Raw genomic sequence first — 20,497 nt, 5'->3', positions numbered from 1 at the left:
ACCTGGCCTATACTTTGTTTTTATTGTGTGAATTTTTAGAAGACTTAAGATTTTTTTCCCCTGATATATATTTTAAATTTAAATTAATTTTAATTTAATTTTGTAGCCCTGACTGTCCTGGAACTCTCTCTGTGTAGACCAGACTGGCCTTGAACTCACAGAGAATATTGTTTAACTTTTAATTTATTATTATTTTTTAGCCAGACTTGCCTCAAACTTGCTACAATAGTCAAGGATGACCTTGAATTTCCAGTCCTCTTGCTTTTACTCCTGGGATTACAGGAGCATAAAATGGTTCATTTTATGAAGTGCTGGGCATTCAGCGCGGCAGTGTGTGCATATTTCCGGCACTCCACCAATGCAGTTACAGCCTAATAATGTAGTCATGCTTCAATTTTTCACAGTGAAACAAAATTAAAATGGCTAAAATAGCATAATGTGGTCAGAGAGATGGCCACATTCAACAGGTAAAGGGGCTTGCCATGCAAGCCTATAATCTGAATTTGATTCCTGGAACCTGGAACCTGGAACCTAAAACCCACACAAAGATGGAAGCGTAGAACTGTCTCCACACACTCACTGTGATATGTGCCTGCCACCATCATATGCACAATAGTAGTAGTTTTTAACTTGAGTCCTCTGGGAGAATAGCAAGTGCTCTTCATCACTGAGCTATCTCTCCACCCCTCAAGTGCTATCTTAAAAATTATAATGTAATTATTATCAGACTTCAATAACATGTTGAGGCTATTATTGCTATTTGTTTCAATGCCACAAATGTAGGTTTGTTTTGGTTCATGTGTTGAAAACTTGGTCCACAGGACAACTGTGTTGAGGTGGTGAGATGTTTAAGAGATGGGAGAGGGTTAGGCCATGAGACGCCCTGGCACCCAAAAGATCTATTGTCTCTCTCAAGAATGAGCTGCTACAAGGTGAGGCTCATCCACGTGAAATTCACATGTGGCCAGTTTCTTTCCTTTTGTTTTCTATGTTGTGATACATTCAGGGCCGTTCTCCAGGGAGTAAAAAATTGGGCTAAACACACGAGACAAATAAACTTGCTTGCTTTATAAATTATGCACCCCCACTAAGGCTCATGCCTTCTAATCATCTTTCTGGAACACAAAAACCTTAATGCCTAACATTGATGTAAGGGTGTAACAGTGAACATTACAGATTTATCCCCATTTTCATCCTTTTTTTTCAAGATGAGTTTGAAAGCATCTTTCTCCTTTTGGCAAGCTAGAAAGTGCCCTTTGTACAGTGAAGATTCAAATTGCATCTTATTGTGTCCTGGAACACGTTTTTGAAAGAATATGAGATCACTTTCTGTATCATCAATATTTTCAGGTGGATTTATTTCCTGTGGAGAAAACACACAAAACACAATTCTTAGGAATATAAACAATTGGAACCTGGCTCAGTGGTTAGTGTGCTAGCTGCTCTGGTCTCTCAGAGATCTAGAACTTAGCTCCTAGTGGCAGCTCATAATGCCTCAACTCCAGCACCAGGGGATCCGACTCCCCCTCCTGGCCTCCAAAGAAACACACATACACACAGAACCATGCACAGGAAATGAAATATATTTTTTAAAAAGGATATTACCAATTTGAATATGTGCAGTTTATTTAGAAGTATATTACTAAGCAGACCTAAGGTAGTTTTACTTTTTTCAAAAGTTAAGGAAAAAAAAAAACAACAAAACCCTTTGTATGACTGACTGCCTCCCTTTAATCCCTAACTTGTTTTCCTATCCATTCTGATGTTTTCTGCCATGAGATGCTCCTCACTATGGAGGCCTCCTGGTTCCCTTATGCCCCGAGAGCTTCCTTCTGTTCTCTTCCACCACCATGTGGAGTCTGTGTCCTACTATTGATGAAGTAAAGTTCTAGCAAACCCAGCCATTTCGCTGGACTAATTTCAGTTCTCGTCTTGTCAGTCATCCATAGCTAAACACACAGACGACCTCCTCCCTTGCGCTCAGTAGCCCTAGTTTCTGAATCAGCCATGTGAGATGCAGGAGGGGTCGAGAATCTCAGCTTCCTCCTTCCGTGGATCCTGAAACTAAGCTGTAGTGTGATTAGACCCAACACTTCTCTGCTGAGACCTGTGTTTCCTGATAGCTAGCCCGGCTGTACTGACTCAGCCCGTGGCCTCTGAATGCTGCCTTGCAGCCAAGTGTGACGCTGCTCAGTAGTCTCGCCTTTCTGTCCTGAGTTTACTCTTTGGCTGGGTCGTGCCCAGAAAGGCCAAGTACTCATTCCTGTATCTTGTGGAGATGCCAGGGTGCTATCAGGATTAGGTGTCTGGAAGCTGCAGTTCCTCCCACTGAGCATGGATCTGCTAGGAGTGCCTGGCTTTTCCTGTTCTCCAATTCTGTCTACCTTTCAGGGTGGGTTAGGAAATATAGGTGCTGCCTAAGATTCTTCCAAGGCCATGAGAGAGCTGATGTTTTGGAGTTAGTTTTGACCCAATGGTAGGAAAGGGCCTCATCAAAATTAAAAGTGAAAAAAGCATCCTACCCTCCTAAGACGCACAGAAGACTCTGAGGGGCTTTCCACCGAACCAGTTACAGAGCTGACAGCCACTGTCTTTCAGCCACAAGTACAGCCATGAGTTGACAGTGATGTGAATTACTCTCTCATTAGCATCTGCTTCCGAAGCTGTGCCTAGTAAACACAGCTTAGGGAGAGACTTTAAGGAGATGATCTAGGATCAAGTTGAAGCTGAAAGTCTAACTGAGAGGTAGTTCTTAGCTACAAAGCCCTAGCGATATGGCAGGGAGATGAAGTTGGGTCTTATCCAAATCCGGTCTCCACAGTGGCTGAGATCTGTATTAGTGGGAGACCCAGACTGTGAGACTGGGCACAGTGACAGACACCTATAATCCTAGCACCTGGGAGTGGGGATGGTTTAAAGTTCAAGGTCACCCTCAACTGAGTTTGAGGTCAGTCTAGAATAGAGGAAACCCTGTCTGAAAGAAATCATTCAGCTGCCCCTTCCTCTCCGACAGGCTCAGAGACAAAATTAGACAAATGAGTATCATCACACTAGGCCAAAGGGCTTGACAATCCCCACAAACCGTCCATTTCAGTGCTTGTCTCCGCTCTCTGGGCTCCAGATAAAATGTTGGTATGAGGATATCTGGCTTTTGTAAATTTGTCCATTAATATGACTAGAACCAAAATGAAGCTGAATCTTACCTCAAAGGAAATGATTTTGTTCTTACAGGACAGGGTAGCCATTGTTGTATCCTTCACAGAGAGGGTCACAGCCAGCCCCCTTGCTTCAGTATCCTTATACATATATATTATTAGTCTGGTCTGGGGTCCATTAGCTGAAATTAATATTAATAATGAGATCATTAATTAGAGTATTTTTCTCCAGATCAGATCCCCTTTAGTATATTAGTCACTACCCTGCCCTCAGGTTGGCCAGACAGTTGACAGACATGATGCCGACCTAGCCAGACACCCCTTGAAACACACTTAAGGCGTGTTAATAAAACACAGGTGGGCAACATGAGTGTGTTAAAAAAATATTCTGAGTGGGGCTGAGGAGATGGCTCAGTGGTTAAGAGCACTGACTGCTCTTCCAGAAGACCTGAGTTCAATTCTCAGCACCCACATGGGGGTTCATAAGCATCTATAACTCCAAGATATGACCCCCTCACACAGGCATGCATGCAGGCAAAACACCAATGCACATTAAAAAGTGTTCCGAGTGTGTTAAAGATATTCTGATAGGTATATTTTTTGAGCATGTTAAAAATGACACGAACCTCGCCGGGCATGGATGTGCATATCTCGGGAGGTAGAGGCAGGTGATTTGGGGCCAGTCTGGTCTACACAGTGAGTTCCAAGCCTGCAAGGGCTGCACAGTGAGACACTGTCTCGAAACAAAAACCCAAACTAACCCCAAACAACATTATTCTGAATCTAGAGACCATGTTTAACCGTTGAATGTTCAACAGAATATTAAAAACGTTTGTTGAGGTAAAAATCTTAGGATAGGATTCTTTTTTCAAGAATATGCATTCAGCCAGGCCCCAAACTGTGCTATTTGGAACTTTAATCTCGAGAGGCAACAGTGAGCTTGCTCATCAGAGATGCTCTCTCGTGTTCTGGTGGAAGATGGGTTCATTTGAAATGCTTCTGTTTTACTTTTCATTTTGAGTGTTGATGATGTCAGCAGTATGTTGAGCTCTAACAGTGGGGAGGAAGGACCCAACATGACATGGCTCTTCTACAGAGGGTACCATTGAAATAAGGAAGCTGATAGTACGCATGCAGGCTCAGAGCGCCATGGCCTCTATCAGTGTCTTTTATTGGATTTGGATCCAACTCCTCACTCCATCTAAAAATATGCCCTCTAAGGTGAAATTATATTTGCTGCTGTGAATTCCCGTCTGAGGAAAGGGTCTGACATTTGAAAATGTAAGCAGTAAAATGGAGAGGGAAGAAGTGGGTGGCCATCTCCGTGTTTGTAAAAAAAGTAGGAAAAATGTACCCTCTTGTTCCGCATCAGTCATGTCCTCAAACACTGGCTGTTTTCCTCTGTCAACGAAGAGAACTTGCTCATTTATGTTTTGTATCACCGTGGCTGTAGAGCTAAGTCTGCCAAAGCTGTCTGATTCCAGGTCTCCTATAACACACATTGAATCATCAGCGGTAAGCTGTTTTTTCAGATCAACAAGTGAGTCAGTCCAACCCTCCGGTTCTGGAAGCAGCAGTGAGCAGCGAGCTGAGTATATTTCATCTGCTTCTAAGAGCACACCAAGTTTACTGTTTGTGCTCAGAGCTACTTTTCCTCCAATGATTCGTATATGTTACCTTCTGATCAGTGTCCTGCCCTTTTTGTTTTCTCACACTTTTGTTCATGCTGTCTATGTCTGAGACCTCACGATGCCCTCCCATGTCCTGCCTCTGGAAACTCTTCCCTATCCAATCTCCTTCCTACCCTTCCCTTCTTAGCTGCACCATGTACTTCATTATAGCATCTTGTTAGTACTTAGATCCTTAACCCATTTATGCAGACGTGAGAACTGTGCACCGCAGGCTCAGTGCTGGTCAGCGTTTTGCTTTCCAGTTGGGCCTGTTTCTCATAGGCCACAACTGTAGTTTCAAGTCTTGTTCCTTTCAGGATCTTTATCCCATCATCTCATATCTACCTTCCCTCTCCTCTCTCTCTCTCTCTCTCTCTCTCTCTGTCTTTCCTTTCCTCTCCTCTCCTCCTCTCTCCATTCCCCCCCCCCTCTTTTATTGAGACAGGTTTCTTTTCATAGTCTTGGCTGTCCTGGAACTTGTACTTTAGACTAAGCTGGCCTCAAACTCAGAGATCTGCCTGCCTCTGCCTCCCATGCTTGGCTAGGGAATTATCTCTTGCTAATACACTTATAAACTCAATGGTGAGACCAGTTATTTTTCTCTACCAAAGAAAAATACAGAAAAATTGTCCCAGTGTCTAAGACAGAGCCAAACTGTGCTCTGTGTGTAATGGATTGAAGCTTTGATTTGCCAACTGTTCCTTTTCTTCTGTCAACCTGGCATTTCCACTTCCTAGATTTTATCTTGAACACTCTAACACATTCTGCTAACACTATTGTATAAGAATGCTTCTGGGTATGCTGCCACACACTTGTGATCCTAGCACTTGGGATGCTAAGGCAGGAGGATCACAAGTTTGAGGCCAGTCCAGGTTATATAGTGAGTTCTGCGTCAGTCTAGGCTGTATAGTAAGAACCAGTGTCAAACCAGACAAACAACAGAGATCTCCAAGAATCCTGTCAGGGTGCTGTAAACAAGAGTAGTAAGATAGACACAACTTCTAAGTCTACCAGCTGAGGAATTAAGCTTTTATCATGATTTCACCAAATGATTTTAATCTAATTGTAATTAGTAACTGCCAGGGAAACAGCCCTATGGTTAGAATCTCCCAGATGACAATGATGTGTCTCAAGTACCATCTAATTTGAAGAAAAATAAAAGATAAATTTATACTTTACCATTATCTTCAGCTAAAGGGAGGAAAAGAGAAACAGGACATGTTAGATTGTATACTTCAGCTCAACATGCCCCCTCCTCTGCCCTTTTGCAACTCTGTTCTTCCTTCCACTCCCTTCCCCCAACTCTCTCGAGACCAAGTCTTACTATATAGCTCTGGCTGTCCTGAAACTCACTTTATACACTAGACTGGCCTCAAACTCACAGAGATCCACCTGTCTCTGCCTCCTAAAGTGCTGGGATTGAAGGCATGTGCCACCATGCCTGGCCCCACTCCTCACTCCTTAACCTCTGTATAATGGTGATGGGTTCTGTGGGCCTCCATTAGGAATATCACGTGACAAGCATTCAGGAGCCCAGGCATTAAGCTTATTAGGGTTCATGTGTGCTAACATAGCTAAACATGTTAGGCATAAAACTTAAACCCAGAGCTGAAGAGATGGCTCAGTGGTGAAGGGCACTGTTTGCTGTTCCAGAGGACCCATGTTTGATGCTCAGCATGAATCTGGTGGCTCCCATCATCTGTGACTCCAGTGTTAGGGGCTCTAGCGTCCCCTTCTGGCCTCTGTGGGCATTACATGCATATGGTGCACAGACACACATGTAGGAGAAACACCCATATACATAAAACAATGATAATTAAAAGCGTTAAATCCAGGATTGGTAAATTTCAGTTCATAGCTAAAATATTTTTTAATAAACTGGCAAACATTTCTTTTAAATTTATTGTTTAGATGTGAAAACATCTAAGGACTTTTCAAGAAGCCTCCAAAGAAAGCTGAACTTTCAGTGAAGTCAAATCGCCCATGAAACTTAATCAGAAGAATCTCTCGTTTTCTCTCTCATCAAGTATATTCACCTGAATGGTGTGACTATTCACAGAACTCTAGGCCTAGAATATCATGACTTGCATTTCTTTTGGGAAGCATGTTTTCTCAATGGCACATTTTCATGATGGGTACCAGGTACCATCTTGCTGAACTACTGCCAGAGTGCCACCCCCTGAGGTGGGGAAGGGCACTGGGGCCTTGGTGATCTTACAGTTATTTTTAGAAAGGGGAGTCATTAACATTATAGTAGAATTTGATGACAAACAGGAGCCTAAGCTCACTTCATGATTTCTAGTTGAATATGCGTATCTGAGCCCTGCATTTTTTAAAGCTGGTTTAGACTTACGTATAAAGTAAAGTGTGTTGTCAATAAACATTATTTCCTTGAAGTTGATGCAAGAGCCTTCTTCTGGTATGGCAGCCATCATTATTCCTAATAAAATCAAAGAGTCACCAATGAAGAGGCAAAGACTGCAATTTCTACACATAATATGAACGGACCGCTTACCTTTTTTGAATTTATTTTTTTGTTTTATGTATTTGGTATTTTGCTTTTGTTTGTCTGTGTATCAGATGCAGTTCTTATAGAGGCCAGAAGAGGGTGCTGGATCCCCTTGAACTGGAGTTACAGATGGTTGTAAGCTACCATGTGGGTGCTGGAAACTAAATCCCAGACCTCTGGAAGAGGTCAGAGCTCCTAACTGCTGAGCCATCTCTCCAGATCCTTAATGCAGTCTTCTAAACCTCCAAATTTGAAAGTCAGTTATCATCCAGGATGCTGATGAATACTGCAGATGCTTAATAAATGTGAAGCATCAGTCTGTGACACTGGTGCCCATATTCTGTAAAAGATCATTACCTATTTGGAATCAGGAGAGTGCTGTTTCATTTAAAAAACACTTTAAAGGGCAACTGAATGGCTCACTATTGAGTTATTAGTTTTTTTGTTCACTGAGGATGCTAGAGATATACCCTCAACTGGGAACCAGTTCTATCTGAACTTGAAACCCAGTGGCCAGGTGCTGAGGGTTCATAACTTCACGGTCACAGTGGTAAAGGAGAGGAGGTGATAGGAAGTGGTATTTCCACCTGGTGTTTGGGGCAGGGTGGGAGAGCGCTGAGAGGCTCTGGCTTTTGGTGGATTTCCTCGCCAGGCAGCAGCACCTTTCGATCTGAAATCTGGGTTGTCCATGTCCATGAATGTGTAATACATAAATATGGTGTTTTTCCAAAAACTCAAAAACATAGGATTTCAAAATAAAAAATCTGAATTATTGTATTTGCTTTTTGCCCTTCCCTCATCCCACTGTCCACTTACACCTGTGTACCCTTTTAGAGTTTTGTCATAGCATAAGGCTTTGTCTTGAAGTTCTATGTATGCGAAATCTGTGATTTGGGGGTAGAAACAAATACATACTTATTCTCATCTACATCTAAGCTGAAATGTAGCACTCCTTCCTAGCGTTACGTAAGAAACAAATGACGGTGTTTGCAGTGGCACCCATGACCCAGCTACTAATAGAGAAGCTCATGTGTTACCATGTTATGGTCGCTACAGGAGTCTTGAAACATGGTTTAAGTTCTTTATCACTTTGAAATTACCCTGACAGATCTTTGTTGCTTCATGTCTTAATAATGAGCACAAAAACACTATATAAAATTTTAACAGTTCTTTTTGACAGCACTTGTGAAGGTAAAAGAGAAAGATCAGGAGTTCAAAGCTATATGATAGGTTTGCTGCAGAAGTCCCTGTCCTAATGTCCAGCTCCTCAGCTTTTAATAACTATTCTAGTTTAATGAGTTTCCTGCATTTAATTTAATGACATCAATGGGCTAGATGGAAGCAGCAGCCTCAGGTCTCTCTGATCCCTCCCCACTGTCACGGGCAGGTTCTCTTGATCCCTTTCTTTCCTAAAGTAGAAAAGAACCTCATGGGCCATTTTCTGTCTCCTGATTTTGGGTTCACTGAAGAGGGACAAAATTACCTTCAATATTTTTGTTTGTTTGTTTTCTGTTTTACTCTTTTGAGTCAGGGTTCTGTTATATACCCTCCGGTGGCCTGGGCAGCATAATCCTCCTGCCTCAGCCACATTCACATCTGACTTCGGGTCCACCCTTTCCCTCAAGTAATCCACTACCCTTCAATGCCCTGAAAGCCTTACTTCTACTTCCCCTCTGAGGAAAGCATTCAGACTTCTCCTTCTGCCTTCTGTAGTCCAGATGCCCATGGGTGTAAATAATGGCGAGTAGCCTTTGCTCCTGTTAATCTGTTGATTTAGTCTTATTTCAGCAGGCGCAAACACAGCCTCTTCGGGGAAAACTCCCGACTTCTCCTGCGCCACAAGTGTGTTCCAGAGGATGGCTGCTCTCTCTAATGGGTGGAGCTTCCAGGATGGTGACTGAGTCACAACTCCTAATTGTTTAAGGTGTGTAGTCACCAAGATTCCTGTTGAGACTTGGTCTCTGTGCATCAGTGCTGGAGGTGGGGCTTTGTGTAGAAGTTTGGATAATTAAAGTGGAGCCCACATTAGAGAGCACGTAAAAATTTACTACTTTGAAGTCTGTCTCTGTGTGTGTATGTGTGTGTGTGTGTGTGTATCCCCTAGAGCTCTAGTTACAGACCTGGGTGCTGGGAAATGCTATTTGCAAGCAAGCCCTTTGACTGTGGTTTTTCTAGGTGCCTGGTTGTTTTTCTTCTTTCAACCAGGAGTTGAAGCAGCACAGGCCCTCACTTAGACTTTCCAGCTCCTGAATTCTAAGACACAAATAAAACTCATTAAAAAAAATAAAAAAGAAGTTGGTTGGCTGTGGTGGCACATGCCTACGATCCCAGCACTCTGGGAGGCAGAGGCAGGTGGATCTGGACAGCCTGGTTTACAAAGCAAGTCCAGGACAAACAAGGCTACACAGAGAGACCGTGTCTCAAAACAAAAACAATCTCACTCAGAACGCTCAAATCTCACCCAGAAGGAAAAATGAAATAGACATCTGAAGTAGATGGACAGAAGGAACTGGATGGGGGAGAGGAGTGGAAATGGAGATCATGTGTGGGGAGGGGGGACTGGGAGGAAGAAAGGAAATATCTGAGTTGGGGAGGCTCTCGGAGGTCTATGGGGTGATCCTAGCTGAGACTCCTAGCAACAGGGGAATATGGAGCCTTAAGTCGCCACCTCCTGTAGCCAGGTGGGACTTCCAGTGAATGAAGGGGAACACCAACCCACCCATAAAACCTTCAACCCAAAATTTGTCCTGCCTACAAGAAGTGTAGGGATAAAGATGGAGCAAAGATTGAGGGAATGGCCAACCAATGACTAGCCCAACTTGAGACCCATCTTATGGGAGAGAACCAACCCCTATTACTATTAATGACACTCTGATGATATGCTTGCAGACAGGCGCCTAGCATAACTGTCTTCTGAGAGGCTTCATCCAGCACCTGATGGAAGCAGATGGAGAGACCCACAGCCAAACAAGAGGCAGAGTTCAGAGAGTCTTGTAGAAGAGTGGGAGGAAGAATAAAGGGAGCTGGGGGGGGGGGTCAAGGACACCACAAGAAGACCTATAGAGTAAATTAAGCTGGGCCCATTGGGGGCTCCCAGAGATTGAAACACCAACCAAAGTGCATACATGGGCTGGACGTAGGCCCACTATACATATGTAGCAGATATGCAGCTTGGTCATCATGTGGGTTCCCTAACAATTGGAGTGACTGTCTCTGACTCTGTTGCCTGCCTTTGTATCCCTTTCTTCTAGCTGGGCTGCTTAGTCTGGGAGAGGATTCACTTAGTCTTGCTGTGACTTGATGTGCCAGGGTGGGTTGGTGTTCATGGGGGGGGGTCCCCTTCTCTGAGGGAGTCAGGAAGGGGGTTATCATGGTAGGACTGGAAGGAGAGGGGCAAGGGGGCTGTGATCAGTCTGTAAAGTGATTAAATAAGTTCATGAAAACAAACAAACCCAGAACTAAAACAAAACAAAAGAGAAATTCCTAGCAAATGCTAGTGAGGATGTAGAGAAAAAGGAACCCTTCTAAATTCCTGGTAGAAATGTACCTTATTTTAACCTCTATGGAAATAAAGATGGAGGTCTCTCAAAAAACAAAAAATAGAGTTATCATATTAACCTGCTATCTGATTCCTGGGTATATACCTAAATAAAGCAAAGCCACACACAGTAGGGATACCTGCATATCTGTGTTACTTATGCTGCTCTTCAAAAGGGACAAATTATAGAATCAGCCTGGGTGCCATCAGCAGATGAATGAAAAAAAGATGTGGTATATTTACACAATGGAGTATTATTCAACTGTAAAGAAGGATGGATAGCATGACTAGAGGGAGACATGGCTGGAACTGGAAGTTACTATCTTAACTGAAATGAAACAGACTCAGGATGACATATTTTTTTCTCAAATGTAGAATCTAGACTTAAAAAAATATGAAAGTAGCTGGGCAGTGGAGGCTCATGCCTTTAATCCCAGCACTGGGGAGGCAGAGGCAGGTGGATCTCTGGGTTTGAGAAATCCTGTCTTTAAAAACTAAGAAAAAAGAAAAAAAAAAGAAAGAAAAGTAGAAGGGAGACTATTTGGAAGGAGGAAGGAGACTAGAGCAGTGAAAGGGTAGAACTCTATTTTGATTCGCTGTTAGTGAAATAATGGACTGTGTTGTCTTCTCTAATATTATATAGTATACATATTTTTCAAAGTGACTTGCCTGGAATACAGCAAACACAATGGACAAAAATGGGATTTTAAAATTACTAGCATTTACTATAGTGAGTATTTAATTAGTCTTTAGGTAAATGACCGTAGAGAAGGATTCAGTTACCCTAAAATACCACTCTTACAGGTGGAGAGATGGCTCAGTGGTTAAGAGCACTGGCTGCTCTTCAAGAGGACCCAGATCCATTCTCAGCACCCACATCCATCTATAATTCCAGTTCTGGGAGATTCAATGCCCTTTCCTGGACTCCACAGGCAGCAGGCATACATGCAGGCAAAGCATCCATAACACATAAAATGAATTAATTATTAATTAACTACTCCTAGATGGGGCTGGTGGTACATGCTTGTAATCCCAATGTTGAGAAGTCAAAGCTATAGGATTACGAATTAAAGAGCAGGCTCCCTGGGCTACATAGTGGGACCCTGTCTCAATAAAAAAAAAGTCAGGGATGTGGCTCAGTGTTTGAGAGCTTGCCCAGCATGCACAAGGCTCTGCCTGGCCCTTCGAAAAATTAGACCAGCAACAGTGAAACAAAACACCCTTTCCCACAATTCTTGTACTTGTTTATCATCCAGACACTAACTATCGACTATGAGGCAATCGCGAGGCTAAAAGCTGGTTGAAACTTGCTCCCATCTTCTAGTGACTCAGATGGCTGTGGGTGAGACAAAGAATGCCAGATGTAGTAGGAGCTGGTGGAGATGCAGGAGGCTTCTGTGGTGGTGATGAAGGTTTCACGGTGATGTCAGTGCAGCCTGGACAGAGGAGCAGCTTTGTCAAGAGCAGGGGAGGGTTTCTGTGAAGGAGGGCCAGGGAGCTGGGACGAGAAACCAAGGCTTGCTTGAGGTTTCATCATCTTACCATACAAACTGTAAATGCAGTCACAGCTTTCAGAAAGGATGTGTTTCTGAAGATCCCACATGCTTCCAAGATTATTTTATTTCTTGGTAATAAATGTAACAGTACTGGGGCACCATTCTTGGGGTGCACACGTGGATGGCCACCAATGTGGGCACATGCGTTTTCCCCACTCACTTCTCAGCATTATTAACAATGCTTTGTAGGGTGTGTTCTCCTCGCACCTTATCATGGTGGTACTTTGGCCCTCTTAATATTGTATACTTGCATCTTGCTAGAGATTGTTCGTGTCACAAAGAGTAACAATTCCCCTTAATACATTGATAATGTTGTTATCAGATCTGAAAATGTTTAAGCCTGGGCGTGTTGGTGTACACCAGTAATCACATTTGGTAGGAAAAGGTGAGGTAGGGGTTAAAGGTAGAGGCAGGAGGTTCAATGTTATCCTCAGCTACGCAGAGAATTAGAGTCCAGTATGTGTTTTGTGAGATCATGTCTCAAAAAAGGCAAAAATAAAATAGTTGTGATGGAAAATAATATATGGCTGGTGAGGTGGTTCTGGCATTGGCCACCCATATCTGAAAACCTGAGTTCAAGTCCCAGAACCTATATAACTGACTCAGCAGGAGTTGTCCTCTGACCCCCTCACTCCTGTTCATGCATATGCACACATTGTAATAAAATAATACTTTAATAACAGCATTATAATCCAGTCTGATGGAGCAGACCTGTAGCTCCAGTTACAAGGGCAGATGAGACAGGATACCTGCTTGGGTAATGCAGAGAGAGTTTCAAGGTCAGCTTAGGTGGCTTAGTTTCTGTCCCCAAATTTTAGAAAAATGTAAAAAAAAAGGAGGGGCAGAGTGGTTGGAGCTAGGGCTCAGTGGAAGAGCTTTTGAGATATGTAAGGATTGGCTTATGCATAGTGATGGAGGCAGATAGTTCCACAGTCTTCCACCTGGCAATAGTGCTAACAGTTGACAGTCCCCTTGGCCTAGCAGCACTGAAATTATGCCAATCTAGACCAAGTGTTTAACTTGGAAATATTCTTATTATTTCCATTTACTTATAAAGTTAAAACCATTATTTTCCTATCACATTATTTGAATTTTGCCCAATTTAATTCAGAGGAACTTGCAGTGTAGTTTGACAAAAACCAGGGAAGGAAAGCCAGGTAATAAGTCTTGTTTAGGTATGCCTGATCTCTTTGGGTAGGAGAAAGACAGGTTAAATTTGAGTTTTAATTTTACCTGGATCATAGTGCCACCATTACATTCTATTATTTGGGGACAGACCTTAAAACTTCCCTCTAACACCCAGTGAAAGAAAGAAAAGAAGGGAAGCCTAAAAGCTGGTGAATCAAAATGTAATACTTTCTTAAACATTCTTTGTTTTCTGATTTATTTTGTTTTGTGTATTTACTTTGGTTTTCACTTATTTGTCCCCTCTTATGTTAGCTCTCAGTGTGTCATGGTTGCAACTGTGACCTTCCTATTCTCCACTCCTCTTCCCATTTTTTCTCTAATTCCTTCTCACTCATATTTCTTTGCTTTCTCAATTCTAATCTATGAAATACAGTTCCCAGGGGATAAGAATGGCCTGAACATTTTATCTAATAGTTTCTTGCACGTGTATGTGTAAATGTCCATGTATGTTCTTACTCTGTGTGTGGTGTATGTGTGTGTGTGTGTGTGTGTGTGTGTGTGTGTGTGTTCAGAGGACCACTTGCAGAAGTCATTTCTGGGGCCAGGCCTCCCCACAGGCACTCTTATTCTCTGAGTCATCTTGCTGGCAACACCCCATGTTTTTGATACAGGACCTCTCAGTGTCCTGGAACTTGCCTGCTGGCTAGACTGGATCGTCAGCAAGAGCCACGAAGCCCCCTGTTTCTGTTAGATGAGCACTGGGATTATGAATTTACTTGCACCACACAGCTTGTTCTTTAAACTTGCGTTTTGGAGAGTGAACTCGGGTTTTTGTGTACTTTTGCAGCCTTCATCTAATCGTCTCATAAAGAGCCTCAAGAGGAGTACACAGAAGATTTGGGTCTTCAAACAAAAAAGATGTAGTATAAGTCTTTGAAAACTAGCCCACAGAGACTGAATGGCAGAGCTTCATGATGAAAATTAGGTCACATGAGTTCCAATTTTGTCTGGGGCGAGTTACTTGACTTGGTGTGTGTGTGTGTGGGTCGCCAGTTTCTGCATTTGGAAAACAAGGAAGCTTTAGAGTTTTTTCTGCAGCCCGAGCATTCTGCAATTCTAGGCTATAGTGGAAGCTGCCAGGAAAGAGCCATTTATATGAGGCCAATGTCATAGTAGCCATGTCCTCCGGTTCTGGTTCACAACTTGAGGTTCTTGACCCCTTTGAGAGTCCTCCGACCCTTTCAGAGGGGGGTCACAAATATAGATATGTACATTCTGATTCATAACAGTAGAAAAATTAAGTTATGAAGTAACAACAACAAAAATTTTATGGTTGGGAGTCAGCACAACGTGAGGAACTGTATTGTGTTGCAGCATGGGAAGGTTGAGAACCACTGGAAAGCAATACACAGCTATAGAATATTGCTCAGCCAGTATTTTTAAATACAAGTAAAATGCTTGAACTTGAAAAGCAACTCTGATCCCATATTTCCTGTCTGTGAAATTCCAGTTTTATGAAATAGATGTGGGTTGGACAGATGGGGCCAGTTACATGATTAAATTTCTACAATCAGATGGGAAGTCATCCTGACTTCAACAAGATCAACACTCAACATTAAAACAAACAAACAAACAAACAAACAAAAACAACGCCTATATTGTAGTCAAGTATAGCAGCACATGCCTTTAATCCCAGCACTTGAGAGACAGAGGCAGACAGATCTCTGTGAGTTTGAGGTGTCTGCTTTATGTAGTTGCAAGACAGCCAGAGCTGCATACAGAGTGAGGCCCTGTCTCAAAACCAAACAAAACTAGACAAACAGAAACAAAACACCTGTATTGTGTGTGTGTGTGTGTGTGTGTGTGTGTGTGTGTGTAGTTTATGATGGCACGTGAATGGAGGTCAGGGACTCCTTCCATCTTTATAAGGGTTTCATGGATCAGTGGTCAGCAGGCTTTGACACAGTGCTTTTGCCTGCTGAGCTATCTCACTGGCCACGTGGTACAGTTTAGTAAGATGTATGTGGGATGTAGAAGCAACAGGGGCAGAACCCAACAGGAAATTAGATCATTAATGACAGGTATATTTAATCAACTGTTAAATATAGACTTGAAAAAAAGGTCACACATAACTGACATACTTGGAATGCGTGTGTGTAAGGGGAGAAGAAATGCTTGGACAGAGGGAGAAGGGCACCCAGGAAGAGTCTGTGCATGAGGGGGGAACAGAGGCATGGTGGGGTGAGATGGCAGGTGGAGCTGCTTTATTGTGAACAGGAGGATATGGAGGGTGTCATGGGAGACTCAAACTCTGATCTTAACAGCAGTGGGAAGTCACCTCAGGTAAAAAAAAAAAGTAAGATATTCTGAAGGAGCATGGCATAGAATTTGGTCAGCTGAAAAGAGGCAGCACGTAAAGAGATTAAGGATATCTTAATTGGTTTTGTTATATGACTTGAAAAATAGAGATCATTTACTTATTCAGCCCTTCCTTGTGAAATAGTCTTGTCAGAGAATGCCACAATCTACCCAAGTACAGACCAACCCAGTTTTCTGCTGCAGAGCTTACTGATTATCAACCTTGCACATTGTCTTGTTTGCTTCAACAGAACTGGTTTGGATTTGAGACTTCCTTGAAAGAAAAGCTTGTTTCAACATTCCAAAGCAGAGGTTCTTAGGGTTCACAGAGTAGCTGACGCTGTTTCTAGTAATCCTGGATGCCATTTGCCTTTTAGATCTCATACTCTTAGAAGGGGACAGGAGAGTGTTAGAGGCGAATTCTGTGTATCACTGCAGCAGTCTGAAGACAAAGCGAGAAGAATCCCGCTTTCTTCCATTGGGCCAGTCATTAAAGAGATTTGTAAATATACGAAAGGCTGTTCAGGATAGATGGCTGTCTCTAAAAATGTCATTTAAGAATTCATGTGATAAGCCGGGTGCCGTGGTGCATGCATGTAATCCCAGGCAGATCTCTGTGAGTTTGAGGCCAGCCTGGTCTACAAAGTGAGTCCAGAACAGCCAAGGCTACACAGAGAAACCCTGTCTGAATGACCCCCAACCCCAATATAAGTGATACACTTTACAAAACAAAACAAAACTAAATAAAACACTAGGTAACGTAAAAAAAATTTCTCAGCTTTACTTTCTAGTACAGTGCATTATAGCAATATGGTAAATAGCCAAGAGAAACAAAAGCTCCCCAGGTCCTTAATAATTTTCAAGAGAGAAAAGAGAATCTCTGCCCTGAAGTGACATTCTCATGTCTAATAAAGATGTGCTTCTGTTCCTTCTGCTTCTGTTCCTTCTGAGATTACTGACTTCCTGTCTTGGTGATAGAGGAGACTTGTACTCTCAGTAGCATTTCAGCTTATTTACTTCTAATTCTCATGCTAGCGTGTCCGAAAAAAGAGGGACATGTCTTACCTGGGCCAAGAGGAAGTGCTCTGGAAGCTTGGCGGCCTCTTTCCTCTTCCTGACACTGGAGGTTGCAGAAGGTGGCAGTTCTCTCAGGGGCCAGAGCAGGCAGCCAGGAATGCAGAGGGCATGGAGGCACAGAGAATCTGCAGCCCGGGTGTGGATCCAGCTGCAGTCAGTGAGAAAAGGCCTCACTGAGAGGAATGAGGAAGGAGAGAGGCCAAGGGAGGAGACTGCCCCTGGCACGCCTCAGACCCGCCTTCAGATGGTGCCTCTTTTCCAGGGCACGAGAAAAATTCAAGCAATATGCTAGAAAATATGGACATTTCCTTTAATGTGAGTGTCACTATTTAGTGAACCAGCCCTTCTGTAAAAGTTGGGGCCTGGCCCTTCCAAAGTCCATGTCTCTTTCAGAAGGTTAGGAAAGCAATGTATGGAAGTGAACCTGCTTGGCTGAGCAGAGCATCCTTTTTTCACACCAGCCTCTGTGTTTGAGGCTCTTGTCACATTTCAGCATGAAACGTATTTATTTAATACCAGTGAATAATCAGTTATACTGGAGTAATTTCTAAAATATAGTCATTATACCTAAAATAGCCCTAAATTATATCTTTGGGGGAAATAAATACTTTTGTATAGTATTTTCTTTCTTTCCTTTTAAGACCTTATTCAGGATTTTACCTTCCCAAGCTCAGCATGGGAAGTATGACACTTGATAGAGGCTCTTCAGATTTACTTCTAACCTCTTTTGTTTGTTTGTTTTTTCCAGACAGGGCTTTTCTGTGTACTTCAGGCTTGTCCTGGAACTCCCTTGGTAGACCAGGCTGGCCTCAAACTCACAGACATACCTGCCTCTGCTTCCTGAGTGCCGTGATTAAAGTCCTGCACCACCGCCCCAGATTTACTTCTCAATGGTCTGGAATCAGCCCATTTTTGTAAAGCTTTTCCACTATCATATCAAATACCAGCCAAAACCTGTATCATTATAATTTTTTTTCTATATCGTTATAATTTTGCATGTGTGGATGTGGGGGATTTGTGCATTCATGTAGAGGCAGAGGCCATCTTCAAGTGTTGTTCTCAGAACTGTCCATAATGGTTTTTGAGACAGGGTTTCTCACTAGAATATGGGGGTCACATGACTTAGCTATCAAAGCTAGTGATACCCAGGAACCTGACTGTCTCCACTACCCAGTGCTGGGGTTACAAGTACATGCCAGCATGCTAATAATAATTATATATGTATGTTTTTGTTTTGTGTGCCTGTGTGAGAGTTGCATGTGCCGTGGTACATCTATGGATGTCAGACGACAGCTCGCAGGAGTGGGTTTACTCCTTACAGCACGTGGGCCCCATGGATTGAACTTAGGCTGTTAGGTTTGGCAGTAAGTGCCTTTACGTGCCGCGGTATCTCCCTGGCCCTATGCCAGCATTAGTAATAATAATAATAATAATGTTAATAATAATAACATTATTATTATTTAATGTGAATTAATTGGGGATTGAATGTAGGCCTTTGTGCTTCTGTGGTAGAACTGTACTGGCTGAGTTGTCTCCTTAGCCCCACTATTAAAACTTTTTTGAATAAAAAGCTTGAGTAAAAATTTGACTAAAAGCTGGACAGAGTAGCTTTAGTGTCTAACTCTAGTACACCTTTAGAAAATGAGAGGTGGAGACAGGAGGATTCCCCAGGAGCTCCAGGGCCAGGTATGCCATGGCAAAGACACCCTAGGCTGTCCTCTGACTGACACATGTATACTGTGCCATTAGAGCATCTGCAGGCAATGCTCTCCCAATACAAACACAAAACAGAACCATCTATTCCTAGGATGGTGGCAAATTTCTGCCTTAAAATATTTGAAATATGATTTAGGGAGGTTTTTGTTGTTGTTGTCTTGTTTTTCGAGACAGGGTTTCTCTGTGCAGACTTGGCTGTCCTGGACTCACCTTGTAGACCAGGCTGGCCTCAAACTCACAGAGATCCGCCTGCCTCTGTCTCCCAGAGTTCTGGGATTATAGGTGTGTGCTACTGCGCTCGGCTGGGAGATTATTTTTTAAGGCTTATCTTTAACTCATTGATACAGCCTTCAAACCAAATCATTGATATAGTTCAAAAATGTTACTTCTAAAAACTAGAGTATAAATGAAACGATAGCAGTATTTCTTAGGGACTTTTTACTTGGACACAGCTAAATTATTGCTTTGTTAGCAATGAAATTAGCAAAGTGGCTATTTTTTTTCCCAGTACAGAAATTGTAAGAGAGCTTCTAAAGTCAGGAAATAAAATGTTGTGTAAGCAGGTAGTTTTGAAGGTTTTTTTTTTTTTTAAACAGGGTAGTTTTCATTTCCTAAAATCATGAAAACATCATGTCCATAGCTATGATTACAGAAGGAGTTAGTGATGAGATGGTTGGAGGCGCAGTAATATTTTAAAGAATGTGATAGGAACAGGAGTGTGACTGAATTTGAAATAGCAAGTTTTCATTCTCCAAGTGACAGCAATGACGGAATGATTGCTAGTCATGCAGCAAGGGGAGCTGACTGTAGATCCTTCAGCCAGCGATCCCGAGCTTAATATCCAAAGTGTAGAAAGAGTTTAGCAGCGGATGCCAGTGAGCATCCTCCAGCTCTGGAGATGGAGAGGAACAATGTGCACACAAGGTTCTTTTTTTTTCCCTATGATATGGAGTAAATTGTGTTTCTCTATAGACTTGTTGGCAGTCCTTGGAAGAGTCTAAGACACTGGGTAACCATCACCCTCCACGCCCTCTCATGACCCATTTAATTCATACAATGAAGGTAATATTAAAACAAGAAAATAATGTTACAGTTTTCTTTTAATCTAATAAAAACATGCATTAGGATAGATTTTTTTTCTTTGAAATATTTTAAGAACCAAATGGATAATTATCTGTTTAGAGATATTATTACAATGTGAAGGTTGGGAGAGGAAATAGACCAATTATCACTAAAACTTTTTGATTTAATGGACTTTTAAAAATAACAATGCTGGGTAGAACACAGGGAGTCTTGTGGAAGAATGGGGGAAGAATAGAAAGACAAAGAGGAAGAAGACCACAAGAAGACCAACAAGAAGACCAACAGAGCCAATCAACCTGGGCCCAGGGGGCTTATGGGGCACCAAGCAAGGACCATGCATGGACTCAACTTAGGCCCCTTACACTTAGGTAAACGATGGGTATCTTAGTCTTCATGTGGATTTCCTAATAAGGGGAGCAGGAGCTGTCTCTGACATGGAATCTGTTGCCTGCTTTTCAATCACTTCCCCCTGGCAGGCTGCCTTACCAGGCCAGAGGGGAAGAATTGCTCAGTCTTGATGAAACTTGATGTCCTGGGATGGGTAGGTGGGGAGTGGGGATGGGAAATCCGCTTTTCTTAAGGGTAGGGGAGGGAGTATAGGGGAAAGAGGGAGGGTGGGACTGGAAGGAGAGGAGAAAGGAGGCTACGATTGGAATGTAAAGTGAATTTAAAAATAAATTATTTGTTTTTATTATTTATTTATTTAT

The 20,497-nt window shown here is 42.5% G+C and overlaps 1 protein-coding gene across 2 annotated transcripts; it reads right to left on the bottom strand.

Moving 5' to 3' along the window:
• Positions 1-1,053: 1,053 nt before the first annotated feature.
• On the bottom strand, positions 1,054-17,305 carry Il18 (interleukin 18). 2 transcript variants are annotated; one of them, XM_055621770.1, is made up of 6 exons: positions 16,980-17,305; positions 7,179-7,265; positions 6,005-6,016; positions 4,510-4,644; positions 3,204-3,337; positions 1,054-1,363 (listed from the first exon to the last, which is right to left on the bottom strand). In XM_055621770.1, exons 2-6 carry the CDS (start codon positions 7,258-7,260, stop codon positions 1,139-1,141), a joined length of 588 nt encoding a protein of 195 aa, XP_055477745.1. In that variant the 5' UTR covers positions 7,261-7,265; positions 16,980-17,305; the 3' UTR covers positions 1,054-1,138. The 2 variants fall into 2 exon arrangements, with proteins under 2 accessions (XP_055477745.1, XP_055477747.1); XM_055621772.1 differs by lacking the exon at positions 6,005-6,016 and having other exon boundaries at positions 16,980-17,304.
• Positions 17,306-20,497: the final 3,192 nt, after the last annotated feature.

The sequence above is a fragment of the Psammomys obesus genome, unplaced genomic scaffold (genome assembly GCF_907164565.1).
Source record: "Psammomys obesus unplaced genomic scaffold, mPsaObe1.curated_primary_1811, whole genome shotgun sequence".
Taxonomy (NCBI): Eukaryota; Metazoa; Chordata; class Mammalia; order Rodentia; family Muridae; genus Psammomys; species Psammomys obesus.
Note: the sequence above shows the minus strand (reverse complement) of the source record. Positions and strands in the feature narration are given on the sequence as shown.